Source organism: Oratosquilla oratoria, chromosome 21 (assembly GCF_046742065.1).
Source record: "Oratosquilla oratoria isolate Oo_2021 chromosome 21, ASM4674206v1, whole genome shotgun sequence".
Classification (NCBI taxonomy): Eukaryota; Metazoa; Arthropoda; class Malacostraca; order Stomatopoda; family Squillidae; genus Oratosquilla; species Oratosquilla oratoria.
Window position 1 is genome coordinate 4,300,947 of NC_134797.1, and position 15,142 is coordinate 4,316,088.

The following is a 15,142-nucleotide window of genomic DNA, read 5'->3' on the forward strand; positions in this document are numbered from 1 at the left end:
CTAATAGCTGGAAATTGTATCTTGGGTATTTTGGAGCGTTATTGTTGAGGATATATCCATGATTTAATTTCAGTTTTTAATGCATTAATCATTATGTAACATTTCCACTTTTACTAGTTCATTAGCTGTATGGCTTCTGCAAGGCATATTTAATATGAATCTTACAATTTTATTTTGAGCCACCTGCTATCTTTTGGATCATTGTACCATGAGCTACAACCATAATCAAAATAGCTTTGAATACGTGCATACACCAGTAGTTTCTTGGTTTTTAAATCAAGTTTTAGCATTTTCTATACAAAAATTTTGAGTATTTCATGAATACTTGATCAGATGTTGGTGATATGTACAGTAAAAGCCCTTTTATCTGGCATCAGTGGGACCAACGGCATGCTGGATACTCGAAAATTCCGGATACTTGAAGGGGTTGCTAAAGTAAGTGAAGGGGTACAGAAATATGTGTACAATCACTCCCTTCACTTACTATTAATGTCAGTTAACATATAGTATCACATACCGTAACATAAACAAAGCATCACATGATTGCGGCATCACCACCTCACTTGCCAACATACAGTTCATCACTAGACACTAACTTTCTCTGTACTTTTCTGAAGGGGTTACTAAAATAAGTGAAGGGTTACAAAAACACTGTCTACAATCAACTCATTTTATTCACTATTAACAACATTTAACATAACATAAACATTTAACTTAATATAAAAAAGCACATAAACAAACAAAACCATCTCACTCACCAACATCCAGTTCATCACTCCAGTTTATCACTATCCTCTGTACTTGTTTGCCGCTCTTTCTTTCCCTTACAACCTACTTTAAAATAGTTTCTTATGTCAGCTTGTTTGCAGCTTTTTCCTCTTTGCAATAAAAAATCATTCTGAATGCAGTGAAGAGACATAACATCTCGGGTGGACATAGCTGCACTGCTCTGGAAACTTAACTTTGCGTCATCTGCAAAGCAGCTCATGTAACTTTCAGTGCCTTCATCCATGTTATTTACATATATAGCAAACATTATTGGAGCTAGTACTGACCCCTGTGGGATGCCACTACTCATTTCTTCCCATTTTGAATATTTGTCTCTGAGCACCACTCCCATTTTTCTTCCATGTAGGAAGTCCTCCATCCAATTCAGTAGTTTTCCATGTATGCCTCCTATTGTTTCCAGTTTATGTAGCAATTTTCTGTATAGTACCTTATCAAATGTCTTCTGTAATTCCAGGAAAGCACAGTCTGCCCAGCCATCCCTTTCTTGCAATATATCTATCAATCTTGAATAGATACAAATTAAATTAGTGGTACATGATCTTCCTTGTCAGAATCCAGATTGCCTTGGATTCAGTATATTATTCTCCCTCAGATATTTTGTCCATCTATCTTTAATGATTCTCTCACAAATTTTAACTGTTGTACTTGTTAGGGACACCGGTCTGTAATTTGTTGGGTTTTCCTCATTTCCCCTTTTATATATTGGTTACTACATTGGCATTTTTCCAGACTCCTGGTAGTTTTCCTTCTTTGAGTGAGCATTCAATTATTTTGTATATTTTTCTTGTTAGTTCGTCTATACATTCCTTCAGTATCCAGTTTGCAACTCTGTCCGGGCCATGTGACTTGTTAATGTCAAGCTTTAATATTTGATTCCTTATTTCATTCTGAGTAATATTTAATTTCTTCAATGGAGGAAATCTTACTTCAATTCTTTGATCACAGTTTTGTAGATTTTTTTCCTCTTTGGTGAATACAGATTTGAAATGTTTGTTCATAATATCTGCCATTTCTATATCTTCTGTGTATTCTCTGTTACCTTGATGTAATTTAAGTATTTCCAGTTCTATAAAATAATTTTGGTTGATCTTTAAATTTGTCTATTATTTCCTTTTCATAATTTCTCTTTCTGTCACTATTCTTCTCTTTTTCCCTTTGGAACCTTATTAGTCCATGTTTTTCTTTGGTACCATAGATTACATCTTTTTGTCTATTGTGTCTTTTACCCAATCTCTCTTTCCTTTATTACTTCTATCCACCATTGTTTGAGATAAAATGCCTGAGAAGTATGATAGGGATTACTAGGCTAGATAGAGTGAGAAATGAGGAGGAGGTGAGGAGAAGAACAGGGGTGGAAAGAGAGTTGGGAGATAGGGTTGATGAAAGAGTATTGGGATGGTTTGGACACATTGAAAGAATGAGTGAAGAAAGATTAGTAAAAGAGGTGTGGAAGGCAAAGGTGGAAGGGAGAGGACAAAAGATAGGGGTGAATGGAGAAGGTTTGTGTATGGATAATGCTGTGATGCGTGAGGAGGAGTGGGTGGGGGATGGGGGTGAGGGAGTATGTATGAGAAATAAATTGACGCAGCCTGAAGGGATTTTTCCCTGTCTTCTCCTTTTCTGCATGAGGGGACGGAGAGGGTGGTTGCCGAATTATTGAAGCGGCCTTGTTGTGGATATCCTGTGTCTTGCAACACTGCTTCTGACCCATGGCAGTGGACAAGATGCAGGGATGACCCATCATCCAGGAGGTGCCAAGATAAGAGGGAGGGAAGAGGGTAGAGGGGAGTGGAATATGAGGGGATGGTATGGGTGGGAGTGGTTTCGATGCCTTTGTCTTTTGGCTACCTCCCATGTAAGGGGGAAAAAAAGTCTTTGGTATATGTGTGTATGTATGTATACATATCCATATACACATACACAGTAATGCGGAGCACTCTAAGGAAATTAAAATCTGTAACGCATTGAAGGTAATGCACCCCAGATTTTTTGGTAATGCAGCAATTCTACAAAGTCTATTTTAGTAAGAAATTGTTGGTGATCTACTTGAGTTTGTTAGGTGTACTCCCACACGTTTACCTCTCAGTGGGAGAGTTCTTACTTTGTACTCTAGAGTTTATAGTACTCCCAAAATTTAGTAGTGTATAAGGACTCTTCCTCTTTCATAAAAGTTTCATGTTAATTGATATTGCCATTTTGCCATAATATTGTTAACAAACAAATAAACTCGACTAAAAATGGTACCTCACCACTGGACTTTATCTAGATAAAGTCTGAATGGGTCAAGCAAAAAAAAAAAAGAAAAAAAAAAAAAATCCATACTAAATGGTATGATTACCATTAGTATATATTTAGGTACATTGCCAACAGAGACTGGGAAATGTGTGTACATTATACTCTCCTTCAGTGTGATGAATATATTATGAACCTCTGGTGATTGGTGTGCTTTATTCATATGCAGATTCTGCAATGTGGGCAAGTGGACAAGGACCTGTCATGGGTAAACATGGCCCTCTTGTTGGAGCAGTTGATCAAGGAACCTCCTCAACAAGGTTTTTGGTAAGATATTTTCCGTACTTCTCACGATTACAAGAGTCTTTATTCCAACAGCCACTTCAGTTGTGTGAAGCATACAGGCTTGTGTACATTTCTAATCATATGTTGGTTGGTGGATACAATTGCCTGGTACATATACCAAAGGCTTCCCCCCCTTACAAGGGAGGTAGCCAAAGTCAAAGGCATAAATCCACTCCAACCCATTTCATCCCCACATACAGTACTACCTCTCATTAACAGACGTTAATTAGCTGTGTTTGCTGTGTTTTTGTTGTGTTTTCGGTGTTCTTAGTGCTGTGCAATCACTATGCCACCCGAAAACCACTCCAAATCAACGGATTATTCACATCAACAGACACCGTTACCCCCCTTTTAGTCCATTAATGAGTTAGTACTGTACTCTACTCCCATTCACCCCCCCTCCTCACTTTTTTTGGCTCCTGGATGATGGGGCATCCCTGCATCTTGCCCACTGCCCTGGGTCAGAAGCAATGTAGCAAGACACAGCCCATCCACAGCAAGGTCGCTTCATTTAATCAGCAACCCCCACTATCTGTCCCCTCATGCAGAAAAAGAGAAGACTGAGACAAAGCCCTTCAAGCTGCTTCAAAATATCATTCATATATCCTCCCTCCCCTCTCCCCCATCCACCACCCACACCCTTTCATGCATCACAGCATCAACCATTCTCCACTGACCCCTATCTTCTGTCCTTTCCATTCCTCAACAGACATTCCCCTCTTTCCCAATGCTCCTTTTAGCCCATCCATCCATCTCATCCTTGGTAGCCCCATCATATTCACTCCTTCCACCTTTGCCTTCCACACCTCTTGCTATTCTTTCTTCACTCATTCTTTCCCAATGTCCAAAATTACAATATGCCTTGGTATATATATGGATATATGTGTATATATATATATATATATGTATATATATATATACATACATACATACATACATATACATACATACACATACCAAGGCTTTTTTACCCTTACAAGGGAGGTAGCCAAAAAGGGAAAGGCATAAAATCATTCCCACCCATTCCATCCCTGAATACACTACACATCCCTCCACCCTCCCTCTTTTCTTAGCACCTCCTGGATGATGGGACATCCCTGCACCTTGTCCACTGCCCTGGGTCAGAAGCAGTGTTGCAAGACACAGCACATCCACAGCAAGGCCTCTTCCTTAAATCGGCGACCACCCCCTCTCCGTCCCCCCATTGCATAAAAGGAGAAGACGGGGAGAAATCCCTTCGGGCTGAGTCAAATTTTGCTCGCACATACTACCTCACCCCTCATCCCCCCGCCCATTCCACCTCATGCATCACAACATCATCCATATACAATCATTCTCCATTCACCCCTGTCTTCTGTCCTCTCCCGTCCTTCCTCAACAGACATTCCCCTCTTCCCCAAAGCCCCCTTCACCCCATCCATCCACCTACCTCAACCTAGGACGTCCCCTCATGTTCACTTCCTCCACATCTGCCTTCCATACCTCTTTTACTAGTCTTTCTTCACTCATTCTTTCCATGTGTCCAAACCATCCTAATACTCTTTCATCAACCCTATCTCCCAACTCCCTTTCCACCCCTGTTCTCCTCCTCACCTCCTCATTTCTCACTCTATCTAGCCTAGTAACCCCCATCATACTTCTCAGACACCTCATCTCAAACACATTCAAGTTCCTTCTCTCTTCCTCTCTTATGTTCCATGTTTCTGCCCAATACAGTGCTGTTGGCACAATCACTCCTTCATACATTCTCCTCTTAGCATCCATTCCCAAATATCTATTCCTCATTACACTCTTTAATCCACCAAGGCATTTACTCGCTTCTCTCAATCTACATTCTACCTCCACCTTCACTCCACCTTTTCCTGCCACATTTGCACCCAAGTATCTAAAACTATCCACTTCCTCCAGTCGCTCTCCCTTAACCCCTTCCATACGGTGCCGCACACGTAGGCGTCATGAGGAGCAAGTGGATTCGCGACGCTGCCATATCGGCGTCTTGATTATATTTATTGTAGTCGCCCCTGTGTTTTTACATTCTCCCAAATGCGCCCTTAATCCCATTCTCTGTGGTTTTCAAAATTCGCGGGTGAAAGAGAGAACGATCGATATAAGCGGCGACTATATTTTATGATGCGAATATTATTTCGTTACGTCGTACGGCTGGCATTGGCTGCTGCCCGCGAGATTTAAGTCCCGTATTGAAGTGGTTAATGCTCACTTCCAGTCTACTGCCACTTTCACCCCTTGTACATCTCATCACCTTACTTTTACCCACATTTATCTTCAGGTTTCTTCTATCACATACTCTCCCAAACTCTGTCACCAACTTCCTCAATCCCTCCTCTGATCCTGCCACAAGTGCAGCATCGTCCGCAAACAACATCTGGCTCACCTCCTACTTTTCTCCATTTTCTTTAATCATCTCCAATCCCTGACCCACTACCCTTGCATTTACCTCTCACACTACCCCATCCATGTACAAGTTGAACAGCCAGGGCGACATAACGCATCCTTGACGAAGTCCCACCTTTACCTTGAACCACTCACTCACTCCATTTCTTATCCTGACACAAGCTCTACTACTCTCATATATATATATATATATATAATTCATGGAGGATAGGTGATTGTGGTGTTTCTAATTGTTTTGGTAAATGTTTTAGTAAGCATCCATCAAACCATTATTGCCCACCTACATTTTGTATTATGCATGTATTATAAAAATTGGCAGTGAAAAAATTGTCATTTCTATTCGTCCGACTGTGTACCAAATAGCGCCTGCTTAACTGTCGAAGTACAACTTCACCTCCTCATACTTTGTTTTGTACACCAGAATTGCCAAAATTATGTCCTAAAGGCTTATTTCATACCCCAAGTTACCCCCCAAAAATTGCTGCTAGGGCTGCCAGTTTTGTCAATAAATAAAAATTCTTAGGTGCTTTTATAGCCAATGGATAGGGCTACTTGGTTAGTACCACAGATTTAACCCTTGATTTAATGCCTATTTTTGGCAAATTGTTTAAATTGCGGCGTATGATGTATGCCGCTGACATTCAATCCATAAAACAATTGTGGCATACAATGTATGCTGCTGACACTGTAGGGGTTAAGACTCAAACTTTAGGGTTCTGGTTGGAAAGCTCCTCGCAGACCCTCCTATGCCTTTACTTCTTTAGGAATGTCCCCTTTGAGTCTACAGAGTAGGATGCTTAGTCCTATCTCCGTCCCATTTTTGTTGCCTTTTACAACTCAAGTGGGAACACTTGGTGGCAATATTCTTCTCCCCCACCAGAGGGTTTGGGGAAAAAGGGAAATGAATATTCAGAGAAGTGGTACAGGACAGTATTAAGAATGAGGGGACAGCATAATGGAGGGACAATCGTAGTATAATAAAGTATCATAATTTCTCTATGAATAGGGATTTCCTCTATCACAGACAAAATAATGTGTGGCTTTGGTCCATAGGGGCACTTCATATAGGCCCTTGAATATGAGCTGCATGCTACTGAGCATGTTTTAACACCACAATAACATGCAGCCAATACCCCAGATGAGGGCCAATACCCCAATCAGAAAAAGTATATGATAAAAATCCCCACTATTACAGATAAATCTGTAGCCATCTCAAATAATGGTCCTGAAATTGTCTTTACAGGTATTTTCAGCTAGTACAGGGGAGGTCTTGACGTACCACCAAGTGGAAGTGGAACAACAATACCCAAAAGAAGGATGGGTAGAACAGGATCCACTGGTGCTTCTTGACTCTGTACACACATGCATTGAGAATACTGTGAAAAATTTGAGGTGGGCATCTAGTATATCAGCACTTGTGTATTTCTTTTATTTATGTGTTTATTGTATTTATTCATTCACTTTTATATCAATTTACTTGTTTGTGTATTTAACTACTTGGAATTTTTTTTCAATTGCCTAGGCAAGTATGCCAACCAGGTTGATCAAATTACACATAAGTTGATGTAGTAACTGTATTTATTGATGATGGTTGCATATATCAGTTTAATAAATGCTCTCGGTAAATAAGGCTAGAGATGTCTTTTTTATGGCAACTCACAAATTGGTGAGTTTGTAGACTTTTAATTCACAAATGAAGATTGATTTTACTTTTAGTACAAGCATAGTATTTGTGGTGCATTTTAGGAACCTTTCTATATATGTTTTGAATTTGTTTTATTTGATATGGTATTTCAGAAAACTTGAAATTGATCCTTCTGATATAAAGGCAGTAGGAATTACTAATCAGAGAGAAACTACAGTTGCCTGGGACAAAGTAACTGGAAAGCCATTGTGCAATGCAATTTGTAAGTAAATATTTTGTATTTACATTGTTACCCATTAGATTTATGCATTTGTTTTATTGTAAGAATTACGAGTAGTGTTACCCATAGAAAGGGGCAAAAGGCTACATTGAAGTGACAGCACATCCACAGCAAAGCTGCTTTATTTAATTGGCGACCCCCTCTCCATCCCTTCATGCAGAAAATGAGAAGATGGGTAGAAATTCCATTGGGATGTGTCAAATTATTTTTCACACAATCCCTCACCCCCATCCCCCACCCTCTCCCTTCCATGCATCACAGCATCATTCATACACAACCATTCTCCATTCACCCCTATCTTCTGTCTTTTCCCATCCTTTCTCAACAGACATTCCCCCCTTTCCCAATGCACCTTTTACCCCTATCCATCCATCTCATCCTTGGTTGCCCCCTCATGTTCATTCCTTCCACCTCTGCCTTCCACACCTCTTTTACCAATCTTTCTTAATTCATTATTTCCATGTGTCCAACCATCCCAATACTCTTTCATCAATCCTATCTCCCAACTCCCTTTCCATCCCTGTTCTCCTCCTCACCTCCTCATTTCTCACCCTATCAAACCTAATAACTCCTACCATACTTCTCAGACACTTTATCTCAGAAACATTCAAACTCCTCCTCTTTTCCCATGATAACCATGATAACCCGTCCTCATTTTGGGTTTTCTCTTCTATCATTGTTTAGTTTAGGTGTAATTTAATTTTGGCCCTAGAGTCAGTGTTGTATTCCATTGTCTTGTTTTACTTTTTTATGCAATTTGTACTAAATTTGTGTATGTGAAGCATTCAGTCTGATTAATTACATTCAGTGTAATAGAGTGGATGAAAAAAAATGCCTTGTTAAAGTGATTGTTCCCACCAATTACCGTGGTCTATTGGTCTTGTATGTTTTTTCATGGCCCAGAAGCTTTCAGGGATTCCATATTTAGTTGGTGCTTCTCACAATTATTGTCCTTTGTCAAATGCTTTCTTAACCTCTTCAATATGAGTCAAATTCTCGCGCTCAGTGTTGGATGCCTGAGGTATGATGATTAATGCATCACAATATTCAAGTTATGAAATATTAAGTCACTGCTGTATTACTCTTTTTCCCTTTCACTGAGTAATAATAAACCCAGAAAACATGATCAAACCAGTTCACAGAATTCGGGGGTCACTTAGCTACAACTACAAAATATAATCAAGACACTGATACCAACATCCTTGTATACCCACTTGCACCATGTGATGCCTACATAGGTGTCATAGTATAGAAGATGTTAAGGTCATGTTCCTCTCAAAGGCCTTCTAGAGATCAAGGGAGCATAGATGTTTTGTTGTATTTCTATTTCCTCTTGTAGGCATTACCTGTTATAAAAATTTTGTCAGCAACAAGTAAAATTATACTTTTTACTGACAAAGATTACATCGTGGGTGGTACATGTGAGACAGACATCAGGGAGAATCATCTCCCCCTATTTGTACATCAAATTCCACTTTTTTTCACCTGTCTGGAAATGCAATGCCAAGACTGTGTTCAAAGTCTTTGTATCAACTTAACAAATATCTTTCATCCATGAATGGTTGTGTATAGATGATGCTTGGGGGGGGGGGGGGTGTCACCAATTAAATGAAGTGGCTTTGCTGTAGATGTGCTGTGTCTTGCTGCATTGTTTTTGACCCAGGGCAATGGGCGAGATGCAGGGATGACCCATCATCCAGGAAGAGCCAAGAAAAGAGTGAGAGAGGGAGGGATGGTGAATGGGATTGGAGTGGATGGGTATGAAATGTGTATTTACCTAGTTGTATTTTATGGGAAGAGAGCTATGCTCATAGTGACCTGTCTTTGTATCTTTCAGCATGACGTTTGTTCTTAAATTCTTGTATAGTTTTTGCACTCACTGTTTCCACATCCATTTTTTTCCAGATATCCACCACTCCGTGTGGGAAACTATTCTTTTTCAGATCTCTTCCATAACTATCCTTTTAAAGTTTCTTTTCATGTCCTCTTGTTTTTCTTTTATCCCACTTTAGTAAATCATATCTGTTGAGGACTTCAATCCCTTTCATAATTCTGTAGATGATCAGTAGGCCTCCTCTTTCTCTTCTTTGTTCCAGGGTTGGTAGTTTGAGTCTGGGCAATCTTTGTTCGTATGTCAGTTTGGAGAGTGTTGGTGCCATCTTTGTCATTGCTCTTTGGATTCTTTCTTTCTGATGATGATGATATGGATTAACATCACAAACTCCCCCCTATCGGGAGGCTAAGACGGTGCCCCTTTACAGAGGGCTTTGTAACTTGGAATTTAATGAACCATGCCCTTGGTTCAACTTCGCCAGTGGTGGGGTTTGAATCGCTTTCCCCTTGACCATTGCTGCAAGTAACGACACCCTAACCCACTCGGCCAGTGAGCCTCTTACTAATTTTTTTATATTCTTCTTAGTACTGGGTATCCATAGTGTCGCAGCGTACAATCTTGGTCTTATCAATGTAACTAATATTTTCTTTACCATTTCTTCATCCAAGTAGTCAAAGGCCACTAGTATGGGAAATTATGCCTTTTGACTTTGGCTATCTCCCTTTTAACCACTTCCATACGGTGACGCCTATGTAGGCGTCATGAGGAGCAAGTGGGTATGCGATGATACCGACGTCGGCGTCTTGATTATATTTATTGTAGTCGTACCTACGTAACTTCCATTCTCTCTAAACTGGCTTCATCATATTTTCTATGGTTATCAAAATTCACGGGTGAAAGAGAACGAACGATTGAGCACTGACTTTATTTTTTATAATGCGATTATTATGACGCAACATCGCACGTCGGGCAGCTAATGCTGCCAGACATGCGATGTGCCTCAGAGTGAAGAGGTTAAGGGTGAAAAAGCCCTTGGTATACATGTAATTTTTCCCACAAGGGGTGCTTACATCTTGTAGCTGCATCCCACTTCCTTGTACTAGCCAGCGACATATAAAAATGTCCTTACTTGTACAACAGAATTGAGTATATTTCGTCATGGCGAGATCTATGGGAGGGTTTGAGGCCCATTGTTGAATACTCTGGGGCTATGGGCATGCAGTCAATTAACCTCAAAGCAACAATTATCAAGCAGTTAGCCTGTTGCTCCGGTACTCTCTTGCAGGACATCCACAGCCCCCAGAAAGCTGGCCACAGCTATCAATTCAACTTGTAAGTCTCCCAGTGAAGAGATTTTCTGGGATTGTCTAGAATGAGGGAGTGTAGGACAGTGTAATATGTATTTACCTAGTTGTATTATACGAGAAAGGGAGCTATGCTTGTGGTGACCTGTTTTTTGTATCTTGCAAGATCAAGTTTGTTCTTAAATTCTTGTATTGTGTTTGCACACACTATTTTTTCATCCAGTTCCATATATCTATCACTCTGTGTGGGAAGCTGTTCTTTTTCATCTCTCTTCTGTAGTTATCCTTTTTGAGTTTCGTTGCATGTCCTCTTGTTTTACCTCTGTCCCACTTTAATAAGTCCTCTCTATCAAGGCGTTCTTTTCCTTTCATAATTCTGTAGATGGTTAGTAGGTCCCCTTGTTCTCTTCTTTGTTCCAGGGTCGGCAATTCCAGTTCGGCCAGTCTTTGTTCATATGTCAGGTTTGAAAGTGTTGGGGCCATCTTTGTTGTTGCTCTTTGTATTCTTTTTAATTTTCTTGTATTTTTTTTTTTTTTTTTTTTGTACTAGGTGACCATATCAGTGCTACATATTCCAGTTTTGGCCTTATCAGTATTTTCTTAATTACTTCCTTATCCAAGTATTTAAAGGCTACCTTTATTGAACTCGACAAATTTATGTTTCTCTGACTATTTTATTTATATGTTTTCTGGCGACATGTCTTTGGTTATGATTACTCCTAGGTCCCTTTCAGAATTTACTTTCTTTACTTCTTTTCCATCAATTTTATACTGTCCTGATATTCTCTTCTTGGTTTTCCCAAATTCAATTATACTGCACTTCTTGATGTTGAATTCTACCTCCCATCTCTTGATCCACTCTGAGACTTTGTTCAGATCACTCTGTAATGAGTCACAGTCTATTTTGGAGTTTATTCTCTTTAATAACTTTGCATCATCTGCAAAGCAGTTCATATAACTCACAGTACCTTCATCCATATCATTTACATATATAGCAAACATTATCGGAGCTAGTACTGACCCCTATGGGATGCCACTACTCATTTCTTCCCATTTTGAATATTTGTCTCTGTGCACTACTCTCATTTTTCTTCCATGTAGGAAGTTTTCCATCCAGTTCAATAGTTTTCCATGTATGCCTCCTATTGTTTCCAGTTTATATAACAATTTTCTGTGTGGTACCTTATAAAATGTCTTTTGTAGGTCTTGTGTGTGGAGATTGAACAAAGGGAATTTAGTATCTGCTGTCATTCCAGTTTTGTGTTGGGACTGCTGTTCCAATGTCAAAGCTCATGGCATAGGAGGAAAAGTGTTAGAATGGATTAGAGCTTGGATGAGTAACAGAAAACAGCGGGTCACCATTAATGGAGTAAAATCTAGGTGGGGCAATGTTACTAGTGGGGGTCCCCCAGGGCTCGGTTTTGGGTCCCTTGTTGTTCATTATGTACATAAACGACTTAGACGACGTGATAAGGAGTGATGTTAGTAAGTTTGCGGATGACACTAAAATAGGACACCCAATTAGGTCAGGAGATGACGCAGAGATTCTGCAGGATGATCTTAACAAATTGTTCACATGGTCGGTGATATGGCAAATGAACTTCAATATCTCTAAGTGTAATGTGTGAAACATAGGGCTACACAACCCCGAAAATAGACACAGCTTAGATAACATGCTTTTAGAGAAAACTGAGTGCGAGAGAGACTTGGGAGTTCTAGTGAGTCCGGACCTTAAAACCAGGAAACAGTGCATTAGCGCCAGGAATAAAGCTAACAGAGCATTAGGTTTCATTGCTAGGACGGTAACGAATAGAAGTGCAGAGGTAATTATCGAACTCTATCTAGTGATAGTTAGACCCATCCTTGACCATGTGGTACAATTTTGGTCTCCGTCCTACAGAATGGACATAAATTCACTAGAATCAGTACAGAGAAGAATGACCAAAATGATACATGGACTCAGAAATTTGCCTTACGAAGAGAGGCTGGCACCTTAACTTACACTCTCTGGAAAGACACAGTGTGGGGTGGTCTAATAGAGGTGTTCAAGTGGATCAAAGGCTTTAACAAAGGTGATGCAAACAAGGTCATCATATTAAAGCAACAGGGTAGGACTCACAGTAATGGTTATAAACAGGACAAATTTAGATTTAAAAAGGAAATAGGCAAGAATTGGTTTGCTAATAGGGTGGTTGACGAATGGAATAAATTTAGTAACCCTGTAGTAAGCACTGAAACTATCAGTTGTTTTAAGAAACGATCAGACAACTTTATGGATGGGGATGACAGGTGGTGATGGATATGGAGCTGCTTAGTGTAGGCCTTATGGTCTCTTGCAGTCTCCTTCATTCTTATGTTCTTATGTTATGTCAGGTGTGCCAGTGCAATTCTTGCTTGTCTTTTATGTAATTTCTCTTCTGGGCTAATTTCTGGGAGAGTGGCAAAGAATTTACTGATTTGTCAAGAAGTGTTTGTTTTGTGTATTTGTTTTCATTTGAAAGTTGCTCATTATCACATAATAGCTTCTGAAAATTATGTATCAAATCATCCTAAGAATGAAAATTTTTGTTAATATAGAAAGGTTACAGATGAGAACTAAAGCACATGTTGGTGATGATAGATAAGTATGAAATATTTCTTGGTAGTCATGAAGTGGTGATTATTGCAAAGAAATAACCAGGTAATTCACTTTATGCAATGCTTGGACCCTCAGCATCAGCTGTGGAAAGATGAAGTGATATAGTAAAAGGAAATTTTACTCTTTAACAGGGCCCCAACATGGGTAAGTGCTGCCCCGGGGCGAGTCGAAAAGTGCCAACTCCCCCCCACCAGATAGTTTATTTACCTAGTTGTATTATATGGGAAGGGGAGCTATTCTCATGGTGACCCGTTTTTGTATCCCACAAGATCAAGTTTGTTCTTATTAGGTCCCCTTGTTCTCTTCTTTGTTCCAGGGTTGGTAATTCCAGTTCGGCCAGTCTTTGTTTGTATGTTAGGTTTGCAAATGTTGGAACCAACTTTGTCATTGCTCTTTGTATTCTTTCTAATTTTCTTATATTATTTTTTGTACTGGGTGACCATATCAGATAGTGTATCATTCTGTAAGTGAATGGTTGGAAGCCAAGTCAGTTTTTTTATGTAGTCTCAGCCTGCAGGAGAATTGATGGTATCTTTTCACTGCTTTTGCTATATAATCTTCATGCATACGTACCCAAGAGGAGTAGTTTACTCACAACTAGTAAAATTATTTAGCAGTAGTCAGAATAAAATCCTGAAAAGCCTTGACAGAGGTCGCCAGATTAAACCACAATATAAATTAATCTGTATGTGAAGAAAAGTCTCCATAATTGTATTTAACTAGTTGTATTATACGGCAAGGGAGCTATGCTCGTGGTAACCCTTTTTGTATCTCGCAAGATCAAGTTTGTTCTTAAATTCTTGTGTTTGCACACACTATTTCTTCTTGTGTACATGTTTGTGTATATATAGTAGAGGGAATGGGCATCTGATTTAGAATGATTTTAATTTCTATCTGATGCTGGGTGTTCTTAAAATTTTGTTTTTGTAAATAATAAAAATTGCATTGCAGCTTTCTCCTTTTCTACAGTGACATTGCCCATGTTGAATGAAATTGTGGCATTAATAAAAGAAACTCTAACATGAAGAATTCTAAAGGGTTAGCCAAGATGGTTTTCTCCCCATTGCCACAGTAATATTTTCGGAGTAAAATTTTATGGTGATAGCCAGAGTTTAAATCTGTAATGCTATTACAGGAAAGGAAACATTGGGGGTGTCTGTAGCCAAGTTTGGTTTGTTATGCTGTATATAATTGTTATGGCTTGAGATTGTTTTATGCAGTATGGCTGGATGCAAGAACTACCTCCACAGTAGAGAACCTTATAAAGGAATCCCCTGGACAGAACAAGGATGCACTTAAGGATCTCTGTGGGCTCCCCATCAACACTTACTTCTCTGCTGTCAAGATGCGCTGGATGCTTGACAACGTCCCTGAAGTGAAGAGTGCTGCCGACAAGGGGACACTTCTCTTTGGGACTGTGGACTCCTGGTTACTCTGGGTAGGGATCTGCTGTAGACTATGTTGTCTTTCATAGTATGTATATGTATATATATATATATATATATATATATATATATATATATATATATATATATTCTCTTGTAAACAAACGAGGTTGAAGGCTAAAGAGGATTCACTGTTGATTATTTTATTACGTGTAGCTTAGATATAACGTACAATCTTTTTGTCTTCAATTTTGACGTATCTTAGTAGTTGTCCTATT

The 15,142-nt window shown here is 39.4% G+C and overlaps 1 protein-coding gene across 3 annotated transcripts in view; it reads left to right on the forward strand.

Annotated features, from left to right (window-relative positions):
- Nucleotides 1–15,142, forward strand: part of Gk1 (Glycerol kinase 1) — a 107,006-nt gene that overhangs the window by 25,594 nt on the left and 66,270 nt on the right. For all 3 annotated transcript variants that reach the window (XM_076204278.1, XM_076204276.1, XM_076204277.1), the window contains 4 exons: nt 3,251–3,348; nt 7,022–7,170; nt 7,576–7,685; nt 14,700–14,917. In XM_076204278.1, the coding sequence (XP_076060393.1) occupies nt 3,259–3,348; nt 7,022–7,170; nt 7,576–7,685; nt 14,700–14,917 (567 nt within the window). In that variant the 5' untranslated portion in view covers nt 3,251–3,258. The remainder of the gene's footprint in view (nt 1–3,250; nt 3,349–7,021; nt 7,171–7,575; nt 7,686–14,699; nt 14,918–15,142) is intronic.